The sequence below is a fragment of the Schistocerca piceifrons genome, chromosome 2 (genome assembly GCF_021461385.2).
Source record: "Schistocerca piceifrons isolate TAMUIC-IGC-003096 chromosome 2, iqSchPice1.1, whole genome shotgun sequence".
Classification (NCBI taxonomy): Eukaryota; Metazoa; Arthropoda; class Insecta; order Orthoptera; family Acrididae; genus Schistocerca; species Schistocerca piceifrons.
In genome coordinates, this window is record NC_060139.1 from 135,361,632 (window position 1) to 135,383,743 (window position 22,112).

The following is a 22,112-nucleotide window of genomic DNA, read 5'->3' on the forward strand; positions in this document are numbered from 1 at the left end:
TATTGTAAATGTGCCAGCAATTTATAAGTAGTATTTTAATCATTTCATTTATGGGATTCATTTCTTTTGGACTCACTTAGGAATCTCTTAGAGCTGTCATTATCTGGAATTGATGGAAAGTCATATAAAAAAAAAAAAAGTCCTTGTGTGCACACCACCTTCGAAAATGTTATACTGAAAACATACTAGGTACATGAAGTAAAAGTTCTGGCAGAACGCAAATAATTTGGAGAGAAGAATTATTAAGATAGTCTCACTCACATATCAACAGAAAATGATACACATTTGAGCATTGTGTCCCAGTTCCATAGCAAGATTGTCCTTAATATGACTGTTATACACTGAAGCACCAAAGAAACTGGTATAGGCATGCGTATTCAAATACAGATATATGTAAACAGGCAGAATATGGTGCTGCAGTCAGCAACACCTATATAAGACAAGTGTCTGTCGCAGTTGTTAGATTGGTTGCTACTGCTACAATGGCAGGTTATCAAGATTTAAGTAAGTTTGAACGTGGTATTATAGTCAGCGCACAAGCAATGAGACACAGCATCTCTGAGGTAACGATGAAGTGGGGATTTTCCCGTATGACCATTTCACGAGTGTACTGTGAATATCAGGAATCTGGTAAAACATCAAATCTCTGACATTTCTGTGGCTGGAAAAAACTTCTGCAAGAACAGGACTAATGACAACTGAAGAGAATCGTTCAACGTGACAGAAATGAAACCCTTCTGCAAATTGCCACAGATTTCAATGATGAGCCATCACAAGTGTCAGCATGCAAACCATTCAACCAAACATCATCGATATGGGCTTTCAGAGCAGAAGGCCCACTCGTGTACTCTTGATGACTGCACAATACAAAGCTTTACACCTCGCCTGGGCCCATCAACATCAAAATTGGACTGTTGATGACTGGAAACATGTTACCTGGTCAGACGAGTCTCATTTCAAATTGTATCAAGCAGATGGACATATACTTGCATGGAGACAGCTTTATGAATCCGTGGACTCTGCATGTCAGCAGGGGACTGTTGAAGCTAGTGGAGGCTCTGTAATGGTGTGGGGTATGTACAGTTGGAGTGATATAGGACCCCTGATACGTCTAGATATGACTCTGACAGGTGAGACATATGTAAGCATCTTGTCTGATCACTTGCATCCATTCATGTCCATTGTGCATTCTGACAGACTCGGGCAATTCCAGCAGGACCCAGCGAGACCCCACACATCCAGAATTGCCACAGAGTGGCTCCAGGAACACTCTCCTGAGTTTAAATACTTCCGCTGGCCACCAAACTCTCCAGACATGAACATTATTGAGCATATTTGTGATGCCTTGCAGTGTGCTGTTCAGAAGAGACATCCATCCCCTCGTACTCTTATGGATAGCCCTGCAGGATTCATGGTGTCAGTTCCCTCCAGCACTACTTCAGACATCAGTCAAGTCAATGCCATGCCATGTTGCAGCACTTCTGCATGCTCGTGGGGTTCCTACACAATATTAGGCAGATGTATCAGTTTCTTTGGCTCTTCAGTGTAAATTATTACTGTATGTGTCTCTAGTCTTCTTTGTTAGTGGTGCTTTATCACTACTGCAGTTTTTCTGTCAATGTTATTACTGATTGTATTATTTTAGATTATATCTTCTGTATCTAATGATTATTTGAAATTAAAAGAAATGGTAATTTTTCAGAACTTTCAGCAGTTGAGAGGAAACTTTGATGGGGTAAAACATTGTTATTTTCTGCATGTTGCATACAACAACTTCACTTATGCATCCTGAATGTGAACTATAATATTCTGTCATTGCATGATATGGCTTCCTTATTTTGTCTGCACATCAGTTTGCTTTTGCAACAACTATTCATCACAGATAGAAATAAAAAATAAAAGCCAGCCACTTTCATTCAAATTTTAATATCACCTAGCAGCTGAATCAGTAAGTGTTAGTTAATTCTAGACTCATTATGATGCTGCAAGAAAGAATTATGGAGAGGAAATAAAATAATAAACCACTGTGAGCTACAATGCATATATGAATCACAAATTTTGCAAAGAAAAATGTGAAAGAAAGGTAAAAAACTTTGGAATCAGGTATATAATCAAGTTCGAAAGTGGAGGCTTCATATAAATATTTTTTAAATTGTTATGCAATCTTTTGTTTAATTGAAATTTTCCATACCATAATGCTTGCCATGAAAATAATGTATGGAAGATAATAAAAATGGAAAAACATTTTAATCTTAGCACATTCACAATTTAAGAATTAGAAGTAAATGGCGTGACAATATAGGGTAATATTAATGGTATCTCAACTTGGTGTCTCAGTGTGTAATTGCCAGATTACAAACCTAAAAGTCTGAGGGTTTGATCCTTTGTCAGTTCTAAGCTTTTATCTGTCACTTATCACTTCTTTCACCTCTTGCAATGTTTGTTATCATGAAAAAATGTCAATTCGAACTCGTAAGACTTTCTATGTCAGTGACTAAAACTGTTTCATGATTTGTTAACCAATTTTGGTTTTCCATTTTGAACAAAACTAACTACCTTTGCAACTGAACAGAAAATATGTAAATATCACAAACTTATCTTTTGGTGTCCACAATGATGATGTTCCACAAAGATATTTTCCATAAATCACTTCCTCATAATCATTGTCCTGCCATGCAGTCACATTCTTGACTAATAATGCTGGTTTTGACATCCATAATCTTTCATGATTTTTAACATTTTCCTTCCAAATTTATGTTTTTACGATGCAAATCTGAAACTTGGAAAGAATTAACATAACAGTCCTGATGTTTTTAGTGTATCCCAGCTCTTCCAGCAAATTTAAACATGTCAGTCTCCTAGGAGCCCACTTAACTTAAAATCTACAGCTTGAGTTGTGGGTTGTGTGACTCAACATGACAAAATATAAATAACTTCTCTTATAAACAGTGGCTGCAATTCAGTATGCAATATCAGGACATTTGTTCAGTATACTAATTACAGATAACATAGTCAACACACCACAGTTAAACTTTCACGTTTATGAAAAGGTTAGACTATTGGGTTGGGTTGGGTTGTTTGGGGAAGGAGACCAGACAGCGAGGTCATCGATCTGGTTAGACTGTTACTCATCATAAAGATGACATGTTCAAATCAAACAATGGAAAATTCAGGATGGAATGTAACAATATGAGAGAAGGAAAGTTGCTACTCACCATATAGTGGAGATGCTGAGCCGCGATAGGCACAATAAAAAGATTCAAACAATCTAGCTTTCGGCCATTAAGGCCTTCACACACACACACACGAAAGCACAACTTGCACGCACATCTGCAGTCTCAGAGAGCTGAAACTACACTGCGAGCAGCAGCACCAGTGCATGATGGGAGTGGTGACTGGGTAGGGGTAAGAAGGAGGCTGGGGCGGAAAGGGGGAGGGATAGTATGGTGGGAGTGGCGGACAGTGAAGTGTTGCAGTTTAGACGGAGGGTAGGAGAGAATGTGCAGAGGGGGGAGGGCGTAAGTAGCGGAAAGGAGAGAAATAAAAATAAAAATAAAATGCCACCTCCCTGTACACTACATTCCTAATGCCCATGGCCTTACTACTATCGACCACTACCTTTCCAGACACCTTATGGGTTCCAAACCAACAACCTCCTTCCTAGTCTCCATGATCTCACCCACAATTACTTCTCATTTGAAGGCATTACCTACAAACAAATCTGCAGTACGACTATGGGCACCCGCATGGCACAATCCTATGCTAATCTATTCATGGGCCATCTAGAGGAATCCTTCCTAAAAACCCAGAATCCTAAATCCCTCTGGATTGAAGGTGAGGACACCTTATTCATATTCCTCCAGAACCTCAACAGCTTCTCCCCATTTGCTTCATCTGGTCCTACTCAACCCAACAAGCCACCTTCCTAGATGTTGACCTCCACCTCAGAGATTGCTACATCAGTACCACCATCCATATCAAACCTACTAACCACCAGCAATACCTCCACTTCAACAGCTGTCATCCGTTTCATACCAAGAAGTCCCTACTGTACAGCCTAGCCACCCGTGGTCATCACATAGGCAGTGACGAGCAGTCCCTCTCTAAATATATTGAGGATCTCACCCCGTAATTATCCTTCCATCCTGGTACAAAAACAAATCTTCCGTGCCTTATCTTTCCAGTCTCCCACCACCTCCCAAAGTCCCACAGTCCAGCCACAGAGTAGCATTCCCCTCATAACTCAGTACCATCTGAGACTGGAGCAACTGAATTACATTCTCCACCAGGGTTTCGATTACCACTCGTCGTGCCCTGAAATGAGAAATGTCCTACCCACTATCCTTCCCACCCCTTCTACCGTAGTATTCCGCTGTCCATCGAACCTACACAATATACTCGTCCGTCTTTACACAACCCCTGCTCCCAATCCCTTACCTCATGGCTCATACCCCTGTAATAGACCTAGATGCAAGACCTGTCCCATACATCCTCCTACCAACACCTACGCCAGTCCGGTCACTAGCATCACCTATCCCATCAAAGGCAGTGCTACCTGTGAAACCAGGCATGTGATTTATGAGCTAAGCTGCAACCAGTGTGCTGCATTCTATGTAGGCATGACAACCAACAAGCTGTCTGACCACATGAACGGCCACCGACAAACTGTGGCCAAAAAACAAGTGGACTACCCAGTAGCCGAACACACTTCCAAACATGATACCCCTCATCTCAATGACTGCTTCACAGCCTGTGCCATATGGATCCTTCCCACCAACACCAGCTTTTCTGAATTGCGCAGGTGGGAACTTTCCCTGCAATACATCCTACATTCCCATAACCCTCCTGGCCTCAACCTTTGTTTGTCACTGTTCTCACCCATCCAGCCCCCTCCCTGTTCCCATTCCAGCACTACACAGCCATCATTTCACTGCCACACCCAGTCTTTTAATTTCTTTTATTTTTATTTCTCTCCTTTCCGCTACTTACCCCCTCCCCCCTCCGCACCTTCTCTCCTACCCTCTGTCTAAACTGCAACACTTCACTATCCGCCACTCCCACCATACTATCCCTCCCCCTCCCCACCCCAGCCTCCTCCTTACCCCACCACTCCCATCATACACTGGTGCTGCTGCTCATAGTGTAGTTTCAGCTCTCTGAGACTGCAGATGTGTGTGTGTGTGTGTGTGTGTGTGTGTGTGTGTGTGTGTGTGTGTGTGTGTGTGTGTGTGTGTGTGTGTATCTAATGCTGACAAAGGCCTTAATGGCTGAAAGCTAGATTGTGTGGATCTTTTTATTGTGCCTATCGCGGCTCAGCATCTCCGCTATATGGTGAGACGACATGTTCAATTGCAGACAGGCACAATGAAAAGACTGTTATACACTGAACCTTCAGCCAAAGCCTTCTTCAGAAAAGAATGGGGAACGCACACACATTCACACAAGCAGACACACCTCATACATGTGCGAGCATTATTTCTGGCCACTCTGGCCAGACAGAAACTGTTGTAAATGAGAGCTATAATCTGGAGTGAGGCAAGGAACATGGTGGAAAGCACAGTATGGATTGGGGGAGTGCCTGGCAGAGTGTGAGCAGGGACTAGAAGATGCCAGGACAAGGTTACCACGCAAAGTGTCAGAAGGTTATGGAGGAGGTGGAGCGGTCAGGGGGGTGGGCAGAAAAGGAGAGGAGCAGAAAGGGGAAAAGACTGATGGGTGCATTGTTAGGGAGTGACATTCATTGAGAATGTGTGGACATGAATTGGGACTAAGTGACGGTAGGACAGAGGAGGTGGAAACTGTAGGGTGGAGGGTGTGCAGACTATGGTTTGTAGTAGGCTAAGGATGGGATAATTTTGAGAGCAGAAATGTGTTGTAAGGATAACTCCCATCTGTGCACTTCAGAAAAGCTAGTGGTGGAGAGGAGGATCCAGATGGCACAGGGTGTAAAGCACCCATGGAAAACAAACAAGTTATGTTCAGCTGCATATTGTGCCACAGGGCAGTCCACTGTGATCTTGGCCACAGTTTCACAGTGGCAGTTCATTGTGATGGAGAGCTGGTCAGTAATCATGCTAATATAAAACCGTTGTGCAATTAATGCAGCAGAGCTGGTATATGACATGGCCGCATTCACAGGCAGCCTGGTCTCTGATGGGGTAGAATAAGCCTGTCACAGGACCAGAACAGGAAGTGCTGGGTGGCTGGATTTGGCATGTTTTGCACCTAGATCTTCCACGTGGATATAATCCCAATAACAAGAGCCTGGCACTGGGAGTGACTTAGGGAAAGGGTGGCTGGGTTGGCATGAGAACACCACTTTAGGAGGGGTGGGAAGGGTCTTGGGTAGGATGTCCCTCATTTCAGAGCATGATGATAGACAATTGAAGCCTGATGAAAGATATGGTTCCATTGTTCCAGTCAGAGGTGATATTGGATGCCTAAGAGGGCAATGCTTTTTAGTTGGTTCTTGGGGTGGTGGGAGGATTGCGATAGTTGTGTTAGAATGTGGCATGGGAAATCTGTTTGCAGGCTAGGACTGAGGGCAGTGCCTGTCAATAAAAGTCTTGTGAGACCTTCAGTATACTGGGCAAGAGAGCTTTTGTAACTGCAGATATGTTGTCCCCAAGTGACCACGCTGTATGGGAGGGATTTGTTGGTAATGAAGGGATGGCTGTTGTCCAAATGCAGGTACTGCAGGTAGTTGGTAGGTTTAGTTTGGATAGAGATGTGGATGGAGCTATCAGAGAGAAGGATGTTAACATCCAGGATGGTGGCACATTGAGTTGAGGACTAGCTGAAGCATGCGGGAGAGGAGGTGCTGAGGTTGTGAAGCAATGATGACAGGATGTCTTCACCCTGAGTCCAGGTCCAGAAGTTATCATCAGTGAACTTGCACCAGACCAGGTGTTTGGGTTTTTGGGAGGATAATATGGTTTCTCCAGGTGGCACATAAACAGGTTGGTACAGGAGGGCACCATGTGGGTGTGCGTGGCTGTACCGAAGATTTGTTAGTATACCTTTCCTTCGAAGGAGAAGTAGCTATGTAATAGGACATAGTTAGTAAGGTATACCAGGCAAAAGGTAGTGGGTTCAAGTCTGAAGCACATTGGGAGAGGTAGTGTTCAATACTGGCAAGACCGTGGGCATGAGGACTGGTGTATAGTGAAGTGGTGTCAACAATGATGAGTAGGGATCCAGGTGGTAAAGGAGTATTGGACTTGTCAGAAGAGTACTTTCTTTCTCCTGATTCCAGCAATGGAAACACTTATTTGCCACCTTCCAACCAAAGCCAATGTAATCTGAACATTGAACCCTGCCTCTCTTAGTTCATATCACCATTCAACTGTGACTCCCCCCCCCCACCTAACTAGCTCCTGGTTTCTTTGATAAATTCCTTACTTTCATCCTGGCCTCATCATCCTTTCCCAAGTCCCTTCCTAAGACCACCAACCTTTCAGCAGAAGAATAGACACCCTTACACAGCCTCAACGCAGATCCTAACCTACTCAAAGTACCTGCATATGAAGGCTCCAGCACTGTTATGAATCACAGTGACTACCTTGTGGAAGGCATCTACCAGTTGTCTAATTCCTGCATATATAAACTCTGCCAGAGTGATCCCATCCCAGATGTCCAACATGACCTCAAGTCACCACTTAAAGCCTTTGGCCTTTCCCAGAATCTATCCCCTGAATCCATTTCCGTCCTCACCCCAGTGACAACCAGCACACCTACGTACATGCTCTTCAAAACACGCAAACTCAACAGTCCTTAACACCGCACTGTAACTGCTTATTGTGCCCTCACTGAAAGAATTTTGGCCCTCATTGACCAACACCTCCAATCCATTGCCAAAAATCTAGCATCCTACATCAAAGATACCAACCATCCTTCACAGACTCTCCACTATTCCCACCCCTTTACCTCATAGATACCTACTTGTCACTGTTAATGCCATTTCTCCATACACCAATACCCGTCATTCCCATGACATTGGTACATTGCCACTCTCCAAATGTCCTTCAGACTTCAAACCCACTACCTCATACACCTTACTAGCTTTATCATAACACACAACTATACCTTCTCTGAAGGGAAGGTACATAACCTTCCTAGCTTCCCAAAAGCTCAAGTCCCAGGTGTGGTTCAGGTTCACTGATGGTATCTTCATGATCTGCACTCAAGGCCAAGACACCCTATCCTCACTCCTTCACAACCTCGATACCTTCTCTCCCATCCACTTTAACTGGTTCTCCTCAATGCATGTGCCATTTTCCAGGGCATTGACCTCCTTCTCTCTAATAGCTCCATCCACATTTCCATCCACATTAAATCAACCAACCAGCTACAGTACCTGCATTTGGACAATTGCAATCCTTTCCATACCAAAAAGTCTCTGCCATACAGCCTGGACACTTGGAGACAGCTTATCTGCAGTGACAAGAACGCCCATGCCCAGTATGCTGACGGTCCCACAAAGGCCTTCATAGACAGACAATGTCCCCCAGACCTAATCCACAAACAGATTTCCCATGCCATATGCCCATACATTCCTGCCTATCCTCCCACCACCCGAAAAACCAACTACAAAGCACTGCTCCCTTAGGCATCCAATTCCACCTCAGATTGGAGCAACTGAACCACATCCTTCATCAGAATTTGATTGCCTGTCATATAATAGTTCTGCTGCAATCATTGCACAACTTTTTGTATTGGTATGGCTATTAACCAGCTGTCCACCAGCATGAATGGTCGCTGCTGAACTGTGGCCAAGAGCAAAGTTGACCACCCTGTAGCACAACATACAGCTGAACATAACATGCTTCATTTCAATGAATGCTTCACAACCTGAGCCATCTTTATCATCCCCTCCATTACCAGCTTTTCTGAACTGCACAGATGGGATTTATTCTTACAACACATTTTCTGCTCCCAAAATGAACCTAGCGTCAACCCACAACAACCTACTGGTCCCACACCCTCCACCAAACAGTTTCCACCCCCTCTGTCCCACCACCTCCTCTCAGTTCCCACCCCCTTGCCCTTACTGTGCACTGCTCTCTGCCAGTGCACCCACCAGTTGTTTCCCCTCTGTGCTTCTCTCTTTGGACATGGCCTGCACATTGTGTGTCCCAGTTGTCATTATCTAGGTCATCTAAAGTAGCTACAAGCAGCCCCTTGATCACATTCACCTCAGTGGCACCAAAATTAAGCTACCTCTGTCTCCTGTACATGTACAATGCTTCTCCAAACAAAACAATATGATGCATCCAACATATCATTTTCTTCTAGTGGCTGCACTGCATGCAACATGTCGACAGGCAGCTCCTGCTCCATACTCATCCAAAGCATCTTACCACGCACTATAACAAGCAAATTAAGCCATAGTGTTTTTGTCCAAAGTTTAACCAATTTGCCCTTTAAGATACACAAACACTGCAACAGTTCTTCACTGGCAACAGCTTGCCCTCTAAGTTTCTCCATGTGTCACTGAAGGTCAATTTTGGCATGCAGTTGGAGCAGAAAGTCTAACCCCAGGATTGTGCAGTAACCTTCACTCACATGAGGCACTACTACATGTTGCTGGTATTTCTCATCCCCAACCTGAAAAGTTAATACCACTGAACCTAGTGATTTTACATCATTCCTCCCTGTGAGATCCACTGACATAGCCATCTCTGTGTCCAACAGAAATTTAATGTTTCTAGCTCCTCACAATTCATACTGCACCACATTCAGTCTCTGCATACATATCTGTAGCATCGAAACTTAACATCCATTCCTTTTACAACCCCATTGTCAGTGTCCTGCCACACCACTCTTTTCACACTGAAGCTGACGACTTTGTCTCTGGGCATGCCTTGATTGTTCATACCTATAACACCTTATGTCAGTGGAAATCTTGTGGATCATTCCCCTCTGTCACTATATCAATCTCCTTTAACTCCATAGCCACACTGATGGCAGCGCACAGGTCTTTCGTGATACCTGTCTGAATTGTCATAGAATTTCAAGTGGAAGGCCACTCAGGAGGGTATCTAGTGCCCTGTGCTCAGCTTTTTGGAGTATAATCTTTTTTCCTCATTGATTTCCCCCAGCTTGTAAATCTGTACATTAATTTTCTGTATTGTGTCAGCAAAACTTTCCTCTGTCTCATTGTGCTTCTTCACATTTCCACTGAATTGCCTGTGGGAAAACATTGCACTTTTGTTTTTTTATGGTGTTGCTGGAGGCCCTGCTTCAACTCCTCAAACATCTGTGCATTTTTTAACCCTCCAAGCATCTGACTTTTTTTTTTTTTTTTTTTTACTTTTCCTGTCAACCTCAACGTTTCCATTTGCAGTAGGTGAGTATCCACCTAATCCCAATTTCTGCTGCTGCTTCCAGGTCATCCAAGAAAGACATTACAGCCTCAGTTGACTTGCCATGGAAGGGAGTAATCAAAGTAATGATAGCTGAATCTATTAGAGGGCTAGCTGATTTGACAACATCTCCTTTCCCTTCATAGCTGCCAGTTGTCTGTGCCTCTCTGCATTATCCATCGACAGCTGCGCTATCTGATTACCTAGTAACTGACTTGCCCCCTACACAGAAACACCCTGCATCCCAGACTCCGCCACTGTGGAGCGTTTACCCTCAAAACTTGATCAAGTATACAAAACAATAGCACTGCAAAATGATAGTTTACACGCTAATAACCATAACATACCACACACACCTGGTGTCAAACCATAGCTACTTTGACTCAGTGCATTGCCTACCAGTTGGCCATAATGGCAGCATGTAAAACACTCCACTCATACAGACTCAGGTAATGGTGCAGAGTGATAGTAGATTGCCCTTTGAGCATCTTGTTGGTTACAAATAGTGTTCCTTGGCATTGCTGTGGAATTGTGATAAATTAGTTGATTATAACAGCTTCACAAATGCCATCTTTAAATTCCAATGACAGACCTTTCTTGAACTCACCTCCCATGCACACTACAATAGGAGGAACAAATCAGTCCATTCACTCACCACATGATTTGTTGACACTGTGTGCTGTGAGTGTGATGTGATGCTGCTTGTGGCTGCACATGTCGATGGTGGTCAACTATTCCAACTCTTCTGATGCCAGTTGTAGTGGCCCAGACTCTATGGTGGCCAGGTTGAGTGGCAGCAGTGGGCCATTGTCAGGATGCTAGCTGTCAGTAAGATATGAAAACAGCATAAATAGTCAAAACTTTTATTCATATTCATGCTGCAACACTCATAATACTGCTTCACAGTGACCACACCCTCCTTTGGTGCACAGTGAGGACAGCATATGGAGAACTACTGAGGCCTGTGCGCATCCAGAGGCCAGCTGTGACATGAGCGACTAGAATAATACTTACGTGCAGAGTCTGTGCAGCAACATGTGCACTGGCTACATACAGTGCAGCTGCTTGCGGCAAGGTGTGCCAGCAGTGCAGAGGTACATGTAATTCTTGCAGGGGATATCAGCCCTTGGAAGTGGAACTCTCCTTTGCAAGTGAAGGCACAAAGTTCCAGGATGCCCACACCAATGTAGAAGGGCAAGTAGCTGCAGTACATTGATCTTGAACAGCTGCCCACCAGGGCAGGAGGGGGCTTGCCAGTGGGAAGGCATGTAGACTTAGAGCCTGCAGTCGGACCAGTGGTGGTAGAAGCCCAAAGGTGTGGCGGCTGTTTACAGAACCATATTGCCCTGTCACCTGGTGCAGCCCTCTCCTTGAGATTGGTGCTGCCAGCCTGGAACACCTCTGGCTAGAAATGATGGGTATTTTTGAAGGTAGCCATAGGCCACAGCTTGTAGGTTTGGGGCAGTGCTAGTGGCTACAACTGACAACCCTGATATTTATCATACCAATGTACCACTTCTAACCAAATATTATTCTGTTCAAAAAATTCCAGAACATTCGTAATTTCACGCCAATGGTGTGTTGGAGTGAAATGTGGTTGGTATCCCTGCGCATGCCTGTGTTTAATGTATAATTGCCAGAAGTTTCATTGTTGTATGTCTGTTAGTAATTGTTCAGTGCTGCATTGAGTAGAATGTTGTGTTGCACAGTTTGCGAGTTTTGAGATGACAGAGTTAGAGGAGGAATGAAACTGTGCATGCCAATCGAAGACTGTCTGTCCAAGAGATTGCAGAAGACTGTAACATTTCAGTTGGATCATGTCATGAAATCCCGACACAGCATCTTGGAATGCATCATTTTGCCTCCAAGTTCATCCCATGGCTCATGAGTGAAGACCAGAAATGGATCACGCAAATGAGAATGAGCTGTTGCTTAGAGAATCATAACTGGTGATGAGACGTGGATCTACAGTTATGATGTTGGGACTAAAATTCAGTCCTTACAATGGGTTGGGAAAGGTTCTCCAAGACCATAAAAAGCTCATCAGGTCAGGTCAAACGTCAAAGCCGTGCTGATAGTTTTCTTTGACTTTGAAGGATTAGTTCATCATGAATTCATACCACAGGGACAAACTGGTAATCAATGGTACTATCGAGATGTGCTGAGATGCCTTTGAGAAAATATGAGAAGGAAATGGCCTGAAATGTGGCGAGACAATTCATGGCTCTTGCATCATGATAACGCACCTGCACATTCATCCCTATTGGTGCATGACTATTGCACAAAAAATGAAATCACTGTGCTGCATCATCCTCCATACTCTCCAGACCTCCCCCTGTGGAATATTTTTTATTTTAAAAGTTGAGAGGACAAAGATTTGCAATGATAGATGAGATAAAAGAAAAATCACAGAAACTGCTTCACAAGATCCAGCAAGAGCCAATGGAAATGGTGTTGGAGCAGTGTATCAATTGTGGAGAAGAGTATCTCAAAGGAGACCATGCATAATAAGTAATAGGCAAACATACAAAAATTTTGTGGACAAAGTTCCAGAATTTTTTGAACAAATATCACAAATGGTATAAAAAGTCCATTGCTTGAGGGTGTAGAAACCAGCCAGCTGCTCCAACAGTGCCCCCGTCCTTTTGCTGTATCATTGTTATTGCAATGCTTGGCTCGTAATGTATAGAAGGGTGGTTACTGCAGCTACCATTATGGTGTTTTGGTTCTCGCCAGTTTCCATGGCTTCTCACAACTGCTGCTATTTTCATAGTAGTTCCCAAAAATTAATGGCTACTTATAATGCTAAAGTTCTGCCAGGCTTTGGACTTGGAATGGTGTTGCCCAATGTGAGGGTAACATGAAGATCAGCACATAATTGATGGGAGTGGTTGTCATTTTTTTCCCTTCTTTGTCTTACATTTGTTTACTAAATCTTCTGTCATGCCATTAGATGTAGGCATGACAAGGGTGTGTAACATACATAATTCCATAGCAGATGCAAATCACAGGAAACTTAAGAAGTAAACTCTGTACAATTATCTGTGACAAGATTTCATGAAGTGTATTTAACAGAAAAAATATTTGAAAGGCACTTAGTGGTATTTTCTGTCATGGTCTGTTGCATTTTTATTGTATATGGAAATGAGAACATGTGTCTATCAAAATTAACTTCATGACCTTGAAAAGGCCCACAACATCCGCATGCATCTGATCTCTTGGCTAGGTAGTCATAGGCCATATTTTATAGATTTGGGGCAGTGTTTGTTGCTGCAACTGACAAGCCTGACATTTCTGAATCACTCTTGCAGTACCCTCATCTACCTCTTCACATGGCCAATACACATGCAGCCAGGCAAGATTCTTCATTCCAGAAATGAGTCAGTGATAACTGATATATGAGTTGCAATATATAGGAGCACAGAACCTCTGATTCACTACTCAACAATGGCGGTCATCCTGATTCAATAATAACATCTTTGATGAGATGTCACGAGCAAAAAAAGGGCCACACACAACAACAACAACAACTAGTTTCTGTGGAGTTTACCTAAAGAGGCACCTGGAGCCCCCATTTTATACGAGCTGGAAAATCTGCTACAGGAGTAGATTGTAATGCGTGGCTACTGTTACATCTGTGGAAGTGATTGTAAACTCTTCCACCAACTACTCTTAATTGTGAATCAGTCTGGAAACAAACAGTCTCTTGTTTATCAAATTCCTCATCCAGACCATTGGGAATCTTAATAATGAGTCAGCATTCATGTGCTAAGTTGATGTACAGCAATGTATAGAATAGTGCTAAATGAAATTTGTTGCCATACAGGAATATTGGGAACTTCTGGGCACAAAATATAAGTGCCAGTGCCTCCTTCTCGTATTTGTCAGTAAGTTCTTTGTATTGTGATAAACATCTCAGAGATTAATATGATAGGTTGTACTGAGCCATCCAAGTACTTGTGTGATAGAGCAGCCATGTTGGTGTCTCTGTGGCTAACATAAATGGTAAATGAGGCTGATACAAGCCTAGACTTGGAGCAATTTGGAGGCACTGCTTCAACTTCAGAAATGCTTGGTGACAATCTATGGACCATTGGGAAGGGATCTCTTTTCTCTGCGGTTGTTTCAGTGGATGGGCTATCACCACAATTTGGGGAATAAATCTACATCTACATCTATACTCGCAAACCACTGTGAGGTGCGTGGCACAGGGTATGTCCCATTGTATCAATTATTAGGGTTTCTTCCTGTTCCATTCACATGTGGAGCATGGGAAGGATGATTGTTTGAATGCCTCTGTGCATGTAGTAATTATTCTAATCTTGTTATCACAATCCCCATGTGAGTGATATGTAGGGGATTGTAGTATATTGCTAGAGTCACCATTTAAAGCTGGTTCTCAAAACTTTAATAATTGACTTTCTCTTGATAGTTTATGTCTGTCTTCAAGAGGCTTCCAGTTCAGTTCCTTCGGTATCTCTGTGACTCTCTCCCACAGATTAAACAGACCTGTGACCAGTCATACTGCCCTTCTCTGTATATGTTCAATATCCTCTATTAGTCCTATCTAGTATAGGCCCCACACACTTAAGCAATATTCTAGGATGGGTGACATGAGTGATTTGTAAGCAATCTCCTTTGTAGACTGATTGCACTTCCTTAGTGGTCTACCAATAAACTGAAGTCTACTATCAGCTGTACCCATGAATGAGCCTATGTGATCATTCCATGTTATATCCCTACAGTGTGTTACACCCAGGTAATTTTATGAGTTGGTCGATTCCAAAAGTGACTCATTTGGTTTTGTGAAGCACACAATTTTACATTTCTGAACATTTACAGCATGTTGCCGGTCTTTGCACCACTTTTAAATTTTACCAAGAACTGACTAAATATCTATGCAGCTTCTTTCAAATAGCACTTTGTTACAGATAGTTGCATCATTTGCAAAAATCCTGATTTTACTATTAATATTGTCTACAAGATCATTAATACACAAAATGAACAGCAAGGGTCCCAACATGCTTCCTTGGGGTACGCACGAAGTTATTTCTATATCTGATGATGAATCACCATCCAAGATAACATGCTGTGCCCTCCCTACCAAAAAGTCATCAATCCAGTCACGAAGTTCACTTGATATCAAACATTATGACAATAAGCATAGATGCAGTACTGAGTCAAATGCTTTTCAAAAGTCAAGAAATACTGCATCTACCAGATTGCCTAGATCCAAAGCTTTCAGTATGTCATGTGAGAAAAGTACAAGTTGTGTTTCACATGATCGATGTTTTTAGATTCCATGCTGGTTGGCATTGAAGAGGTCATTCTGTTCATGATACCTGATTACATTTGAGATCTGAATATGTTGTAAGATTCTAGATCAAGTTGATGTCAAGGATATTGGACGGTAGTCTGTAGCTCACTTCTACAGCCCTTCTTGTAGATTGGTGTGATGTGTGCTTTTTTCTAAGAACTGGACATGGCTTTTTTGTTCAAGGGATCTACGATGGGTTATAGTTAGAAGAGGGCCTAACTCAACCACAATTTCAGTATAGAATCTGACAGGTATTTCATTGAGCCCTGGAGCTTTGTTCAACTTTCCAAACCACTGGCACTAACACCTATTTCATTCACCTTTTCAGAGGTACAAGGATTACATTGGGACGGTTCTCCTGGGTTTTCCTTTGTAAAGGAACATTTGAAAATGGAGTTAAGCATTTCAGCTTTTGCTTTATCACCATCAATTTCAGTTCCAGTCCCATTTGCTACAGACTGGACACTAATTTTGGTGCTTCTAACAGTCTTTACATTCGACCAGAATTTCTTTGGGTTCTGTGAAAGATCATTTGACAATATTCTGCTGTGGTAGTCATTGAAGGCATTATGCATTCTCTCTTGACAGCCAAACATGTTTCATTCAGCATCTCTCTGTCTATAGCTCTACACCTTGTTTTACACCTGTTATGCAGTAATCTCTGTTTCTTTACAGTGGCTGTATGCCATGGAGATTCCCTCCCATTATGGACTTTTCTACTGGGTATATGTCTGTTCAGTGCATGGTCAACTATTGTTTTAAACTTGAGCCATAGTTCCTCTGCATGCTCCTGCCCTGTCCTGAAATCTTCAGATTCCTTATTGAGATATGACACTACTGTTTTTATCTAGTTTGCTGAACATATTTAACTTTCTGCTTGGTATAGTTGTCCATTGTACTTTGGTAATCATTGTTCCCAGAGCTGTGTCACAGTCTCTGATATCAGTTTTGATGTGGACACCCTCAATGAGGTCAGGTCTGTTCGTTGCCATTAGATCCAATATGTTTCCATCATGAGTGGGGTTCTGAACTATCTGTTCTAGAAGTTTTCAGAGAAGGCATTTAGTACTGTTTCACAGGATGTCTTATCACGCCCACCACTAACAAAACTATAATTTTCTCAGTTAATTGTTGGATGATTAAAGTCTCCAGTAATTATTACAATATGATTTGGGAACTTATGTACAAGTGAACCTAGGTTTTCTCTTACATCAGGAGACGAGTCTGGTGGGTGATATAAGGGTCCAGTTATCATTTTGTGCTCACCCCTGATAATGAGTCTTGCCCAAACACATGCAGCTCCAATTTCTATCTCAGTGGATTTGAGTTTCTTGCCTATAGTGACAAATACACCACCTCCATTTCCCATTTGCCTATGCTTTTGATATACATTTAAAATTTCCCCAAAAATCTCACTGCTATGAATTTCAGGTTTCAACAAACTTTCTGTGCCTAGTATTATGTGAGCTTTACTGTTTTTCATGAGCACTTCAAATTCTGGCAGTTTGTTGCGATTGCTTCAGCAGGCATGTCTTTCAGTCTTACGCTGATACTTCTGGGTTTCCTACAACTATCATTATCTGGATTGGATGGAGAGTCATCTAATCTAAAAAAAAACCTTGTGTGCACCCCACACATAATCAGCTACCTGGGTAGCAGCCCCTGATGTGCAGTGCCACCTGACCCAGTTAGGGAGCCCTACAGTTCTCAAACCTATGGTGCAAGTCGAGGAAGTCACTGCTTAGCTTGTCACACAACCTTTGAAGTTTCTGGTTCAGTCCTTCCATTCATCTCAGAACCCAAGGACTTCAAACAGTTCTGGGGACAGTGCCGCAGATTGTGAGTTTCATTAAAACTCTATGCGCAAGGCTGGTCTTCTCAACCTTCTCTGCCAGTCACTAGAATTATCCAAGTATGACCTTGTAGCCTAGACAACAAGCATCATTTGTTCCAATGTGTGCCACAAGCTGATGTTGGTTGCACCCTGTTCCCTCAATGGCTACTGATATAGCCTCTTCAACATGCTGAATGAAGCCCAAGGCATACACACTGAATGCACCTGGTGCCCTTTCCCATCCCTTGCTGCCATTTCTCTGAGGTGTACCATCATTCACCATATGGTTGAACTGCTGATGATTAATAGACCACAACCCTTTTGCGTTTGCCTCCTCTTGCCACCACACAGAACAGGTTTCCCCAAAGTAGGTGAAGTGAGTCCCAACTGGCTCACTTGCAGTTTCAGTGAGAGAAAGTACCTCAAACTTGTTGGTTATGAGGCTTGGTACAACACCTTGTGTCCTTCCTACTCCATGTTCAACTGTACAGGATGCCTAGATCTGCCATTGGCACACCACTTGCAGTCAAGTGGGCAAGTAATGACAGAGCCTCTGTTTTTGCAGAGGACAAAGGATCCACAGAAGAGGGTAGTACTTGAGGTTCTTCTGATATCAGTATCACAGGTACACAACTCACAAACTCTACCAAAACACCATTTCACAGCAGCTGCCAATTGTTTGACAGTAGTTGGGCTGATTTCCAGCTGCTTACGAACTTCAACCAGTTCAACCCGGGTTCAAGAATAGCATTCACAGTGGGGCTGTATTTTGGGTGGTGCAGTGTATTTATTACAAGGCAGTGAAAAATGACCTTTAAATTAATGCCACTGATTATCTTTTAATCTGTTGAGCTAAAAAGTAGCTAATTCCCTGTAAGAACTGAAACAACTACACAAAATGAGATTTCTATTATAGCAACACAGAAACCTGTGGTAAAAATTACTAGTTTTCTAAAACATTTTGAGGTTAATTATGCAAACTCAAATACAGAGTTATTTACTATAAATGCTTATAGTATATGGGGTTACTCCTCTTTAAGGGAAAACTAGCTGTAATTACACATAATACATAACTTTAATCATAGAAGCCTTCATATCCTTGATGTTCTTTGGTATTGAAATATAGGAAATAGCCCATGTTCTCTGGCATCTTTTTAAGATCTTTCCAGTTAAAGACACATCTATGTCATTAGCAGAAAGCTGAAAGAAGGAGCATTTTTCAAGTTACATTTGTGCATTGTAGTTCCAAACAATCTTCGCAACTACTATTGTAACTCTGTTTCCTCAACAACACAGTATTTATTGAATATCAGTTAAATGCTATTAAAGCACTGAACCTCCTCAGGGGACACTACTTCAATGTAGCACTGTCCTTGTGGGTCAGGAGGTTTGTGTGCTCTGGATCCGGAGGGCTATGCCAGCCATAGCTTAGCTATCAAAAGGGTCGCCCAAGCCGAACAGGCCAAAGGGGAGGAGCCAGACAAAGTGTGTCCCACAATGGCCCTTTCCTATCCCAAACCTGTCCTCTCCATGTCTTTTTCCTGTCATTTCCTGTTATATGTATAAGACCTCAATGACTGCAACAGCGGAGAAAGAGTCTTTCGGAATGGTGAAGCAGGCAGAAGAGGCACCTTTTCTCTTTGGGTACAAAAAGAGTACACGTAGTAACTGTACCCCAGAGGGGCAGCTACAGACAGCGTCTGACTCATAGTGAGTGGCTGATTTTGGGCTGGGCACCCTACTGCTTATGTGGAAAATAACAGGAAACTACCACTTTACATTTCCAAGGAGTACATGGTATGTCTCTCCATGTGAAAGATTCTGGAGTTAAAACTTCCCCTCATTCAGATCTCTGGGAGGGGAACACATTAAGAGTAGACATATTTGAAAGGAAGAAAGGGACAGTGAAGGAAGGAAAGATAATGATTGGGATATGGAATGTGAGGACAGCGCTGCAAGCAAGAAAGCTAGAGAACGCAAAACAGGAGATGAAAAGGAACAGATTAGATGCCCTTGGTTTGTGTAAAATGAGATGGGAAGAGAATGGGGAGATAGGAAGTGGATATTATAAGCTCTTTTACTCATGGGAAATCAAGAGCGGTGAAAATGGAGTAGGGATATTGATAGGGAAAAAACTGAAAAGTAAGGTAATGAAGGTAAATTCTATTGATGGAAAACTGATGATAATATGACTGAAGGGTAGTTCAAAAGATTTGGTGTTAATACAGGTATATATGCCAACCAGCCAGCATATAGATGAAGAAGTGGAAGAATATTATGATAAGATACAAGAACTCATTAAGAAAGAAAATAGAAATGCCTTTATCATCAAGGGGGACTGGAATGCAGTGGTGGGTGAACGAAGAGATGAAGATACAGTAGGAAAATTTGGATTAGGGATAAGAAATGAGAGAGATGAATGACTAATTAGTTTCTATAAAGAAAATTCATTAGCAGTGGGTAACACATTATTTGAACACCGCAAAAGGAGATGTTACACATGGATATCAAATTTGAATAGGGAAAGATATCAATTGGACTACATCCTGATACAAAAAAGGTTTAGGAACTGTTTGAAGAATGCCAAAGCTTATCCAGGAGTGGATATAAATTCAGACCACAACCTATTAGTGGGAGAAATACAAGTGAAGTTGAAAAAAGTCTGGTGAGGTAAAGCAAAAGAAAGACTAAACACATAAAGACTCAAAGGGTTAGGAAAGGCATCAGATTTGGAAAACAGATTTATTGAAAAATGGGAAAGGGATAGTGTTGATGACAAATGGATAAAAATGAGGGAAGGACTCATGGAGTGTGCCAAAAAAGTAATAGGAATTAGAGAATCCCAAAGTACCAGGAAAGAATGGATAACAGAAAACATGTTGAAAAAGATGGAAAAGTGGAGAAAGTGGAAAAAAGTAGAATCTGAAGAACGCAAAAAGAGGTACAGGAAACTGAATAATGAATTAAGAAGAGAAACTGAAGAAGCAAGGGAAAAATGGATGAAACAGAAATGCAACGAAATAGAGAAAATGAAGAAAGAGGGAAAGTATGAAATGATGTATAGACTGGCTAGTGAGATAGTTTTTAACGTAAAAGAAAGAGGAATAACATGGAAATAGAAAGAGTGGATGGTACTCTAGCAGAAGAACCACAGGAGGTTTTGAATAGATGGCAAGAATATACTGAAATGTCTGTATAAGGGGGATGAGATACAAAGCAAAATTAAGGTTGAAGAGGAGCAATATCTGCTGGAAGATGGAAAGGGATTCACCATCTTGGAAGCAGAAGTAGAAAAGGCACTGAAGGAGATGAAGAATAGGGAGACATGTGGAATTGATGATTTGCCAGCAGAACTGTTGAAGAGTCTGGGAAACAAGGCAAAAAAAGAAATAGTCTACCTCCATAATGAGATATTATTATACCAATAGAGTAAAAGAGAAAATAAGACCATCAGTCTAATTTCTTATGCAGCTAAAGTCTTGCTGAGAGTGTTGAATAGAAGGTATATGGCAAGCTGGATAGAGGAATTTTAGAGGAGAAGTTCAGATTTAGAAGAGGAAAAGGAACAAGAGATGCTATTGGCCTGTTAAGTACTGTAGGGGAAAGATATATGGAAAAAGGTAGAGAAATCTTCGCTGTTTTTATAGATTTAGAAAAGGCTTTTGGCAGAGTTCAGTGGAACAAGCTGATGGATATTTTGAAGAGGAAAGGAGTGGATTGGAAAGAGAGACGACGGATATAGAATCTGTATTTACACCAGAAAGTAAGGATAAGGATTGGAAATGAAATGTAAGAAGGAAGCAGCATTGGACAAGGTGTTAGACAAGGTTGTTGCCTTTCCCCACTGTTGTTTAACCCATACCTTGAAGAGATTATTGCGAAAGGCTTAAATGGGAAAAGAGGAATATGTATTGGTGGAAAGAGAACAGAATGTATAAGATTTGCTGATGACATGGTATTAGTGGTAGAAAGTGAGTGGATAGTGAATAACATGCTGAAAGAGCTGAATGAAGCTTGTGTGGAATATAGGATGTAAATAAACACAGCAAAACCAAAGAGTATGGTCATCAGTACAAGAACCAGACTGTTCAATATTAAAATAGGACAATCTACCATTAGCCAAGTAAGTGCATTTAAATATCTTGGAAGCACAATAACTAAAGACTTGAGATGTCACCAGGAGGTGAAAACTCGAATGGCCATATTGAAGGAGGCATTTAACAGAAAGAGGTGACTCTTATGTGGCAAATTAGATAAAGGTCTAAGGAAATGGCTTGGCAAATGTTTTGTCTGGAATGTGGCACTATATGGGGCAAAAACATGAGAGGATGAAAAAAGGTTAGAAGCATTTGAGATGTGGATGTGGAGGAGAATGGAGAGAATAATCTGGATGGAAAGAGTGAGTAATGAAAGAGTATTGGAAAGGGTTGGTGAGAGATGTCTGCTGAAGGTTGTAAGAGAGAGGAAAAAGAACTGGTTGGGTCAATCATTGAGAAGGGAGTGCTTGCTAGCAGATGCCTGGGAAGGATTGGTTTGTGGGAGAAGACTGAGAGGAAGGAGGAGATACAAGATGATAGACGACTTAAAGGGAAGAGGA

At 42.1% G+C, this 22,112-nt stretch overlaps 1 protein-coding gene across 3 annotated transcripts in view; it reads left to right on the forward strand.

Annotated features, from left to right (window-relative positions):
* LOC124777974 (CBY1-interacting BAR domain-containing protein 1) overlaps positions 1–22,112 on the forward strand; it is a 195,720-nt gene that overhangs the window by 150,597 nt on the left and 23,011 nt on the right. For 2 of the 3 annotated variants that reach the window (XM_047253536.1, XM_047253537.1), the window contains exon 6: positions 1,703–1,735. The exons of the other annotated variant lie outside the window; for it this stretch is intronic. In XM_047253536.1, coding sequence (XP_047109492.1) covers positions 1,703–1,735 — 33 coding nt within the window. The remainder of the gene's footprint in view (positions 1–1,702; positions 1,736–22,112) is intronic. 3 annotated transcript variants of the gene reach the window in all.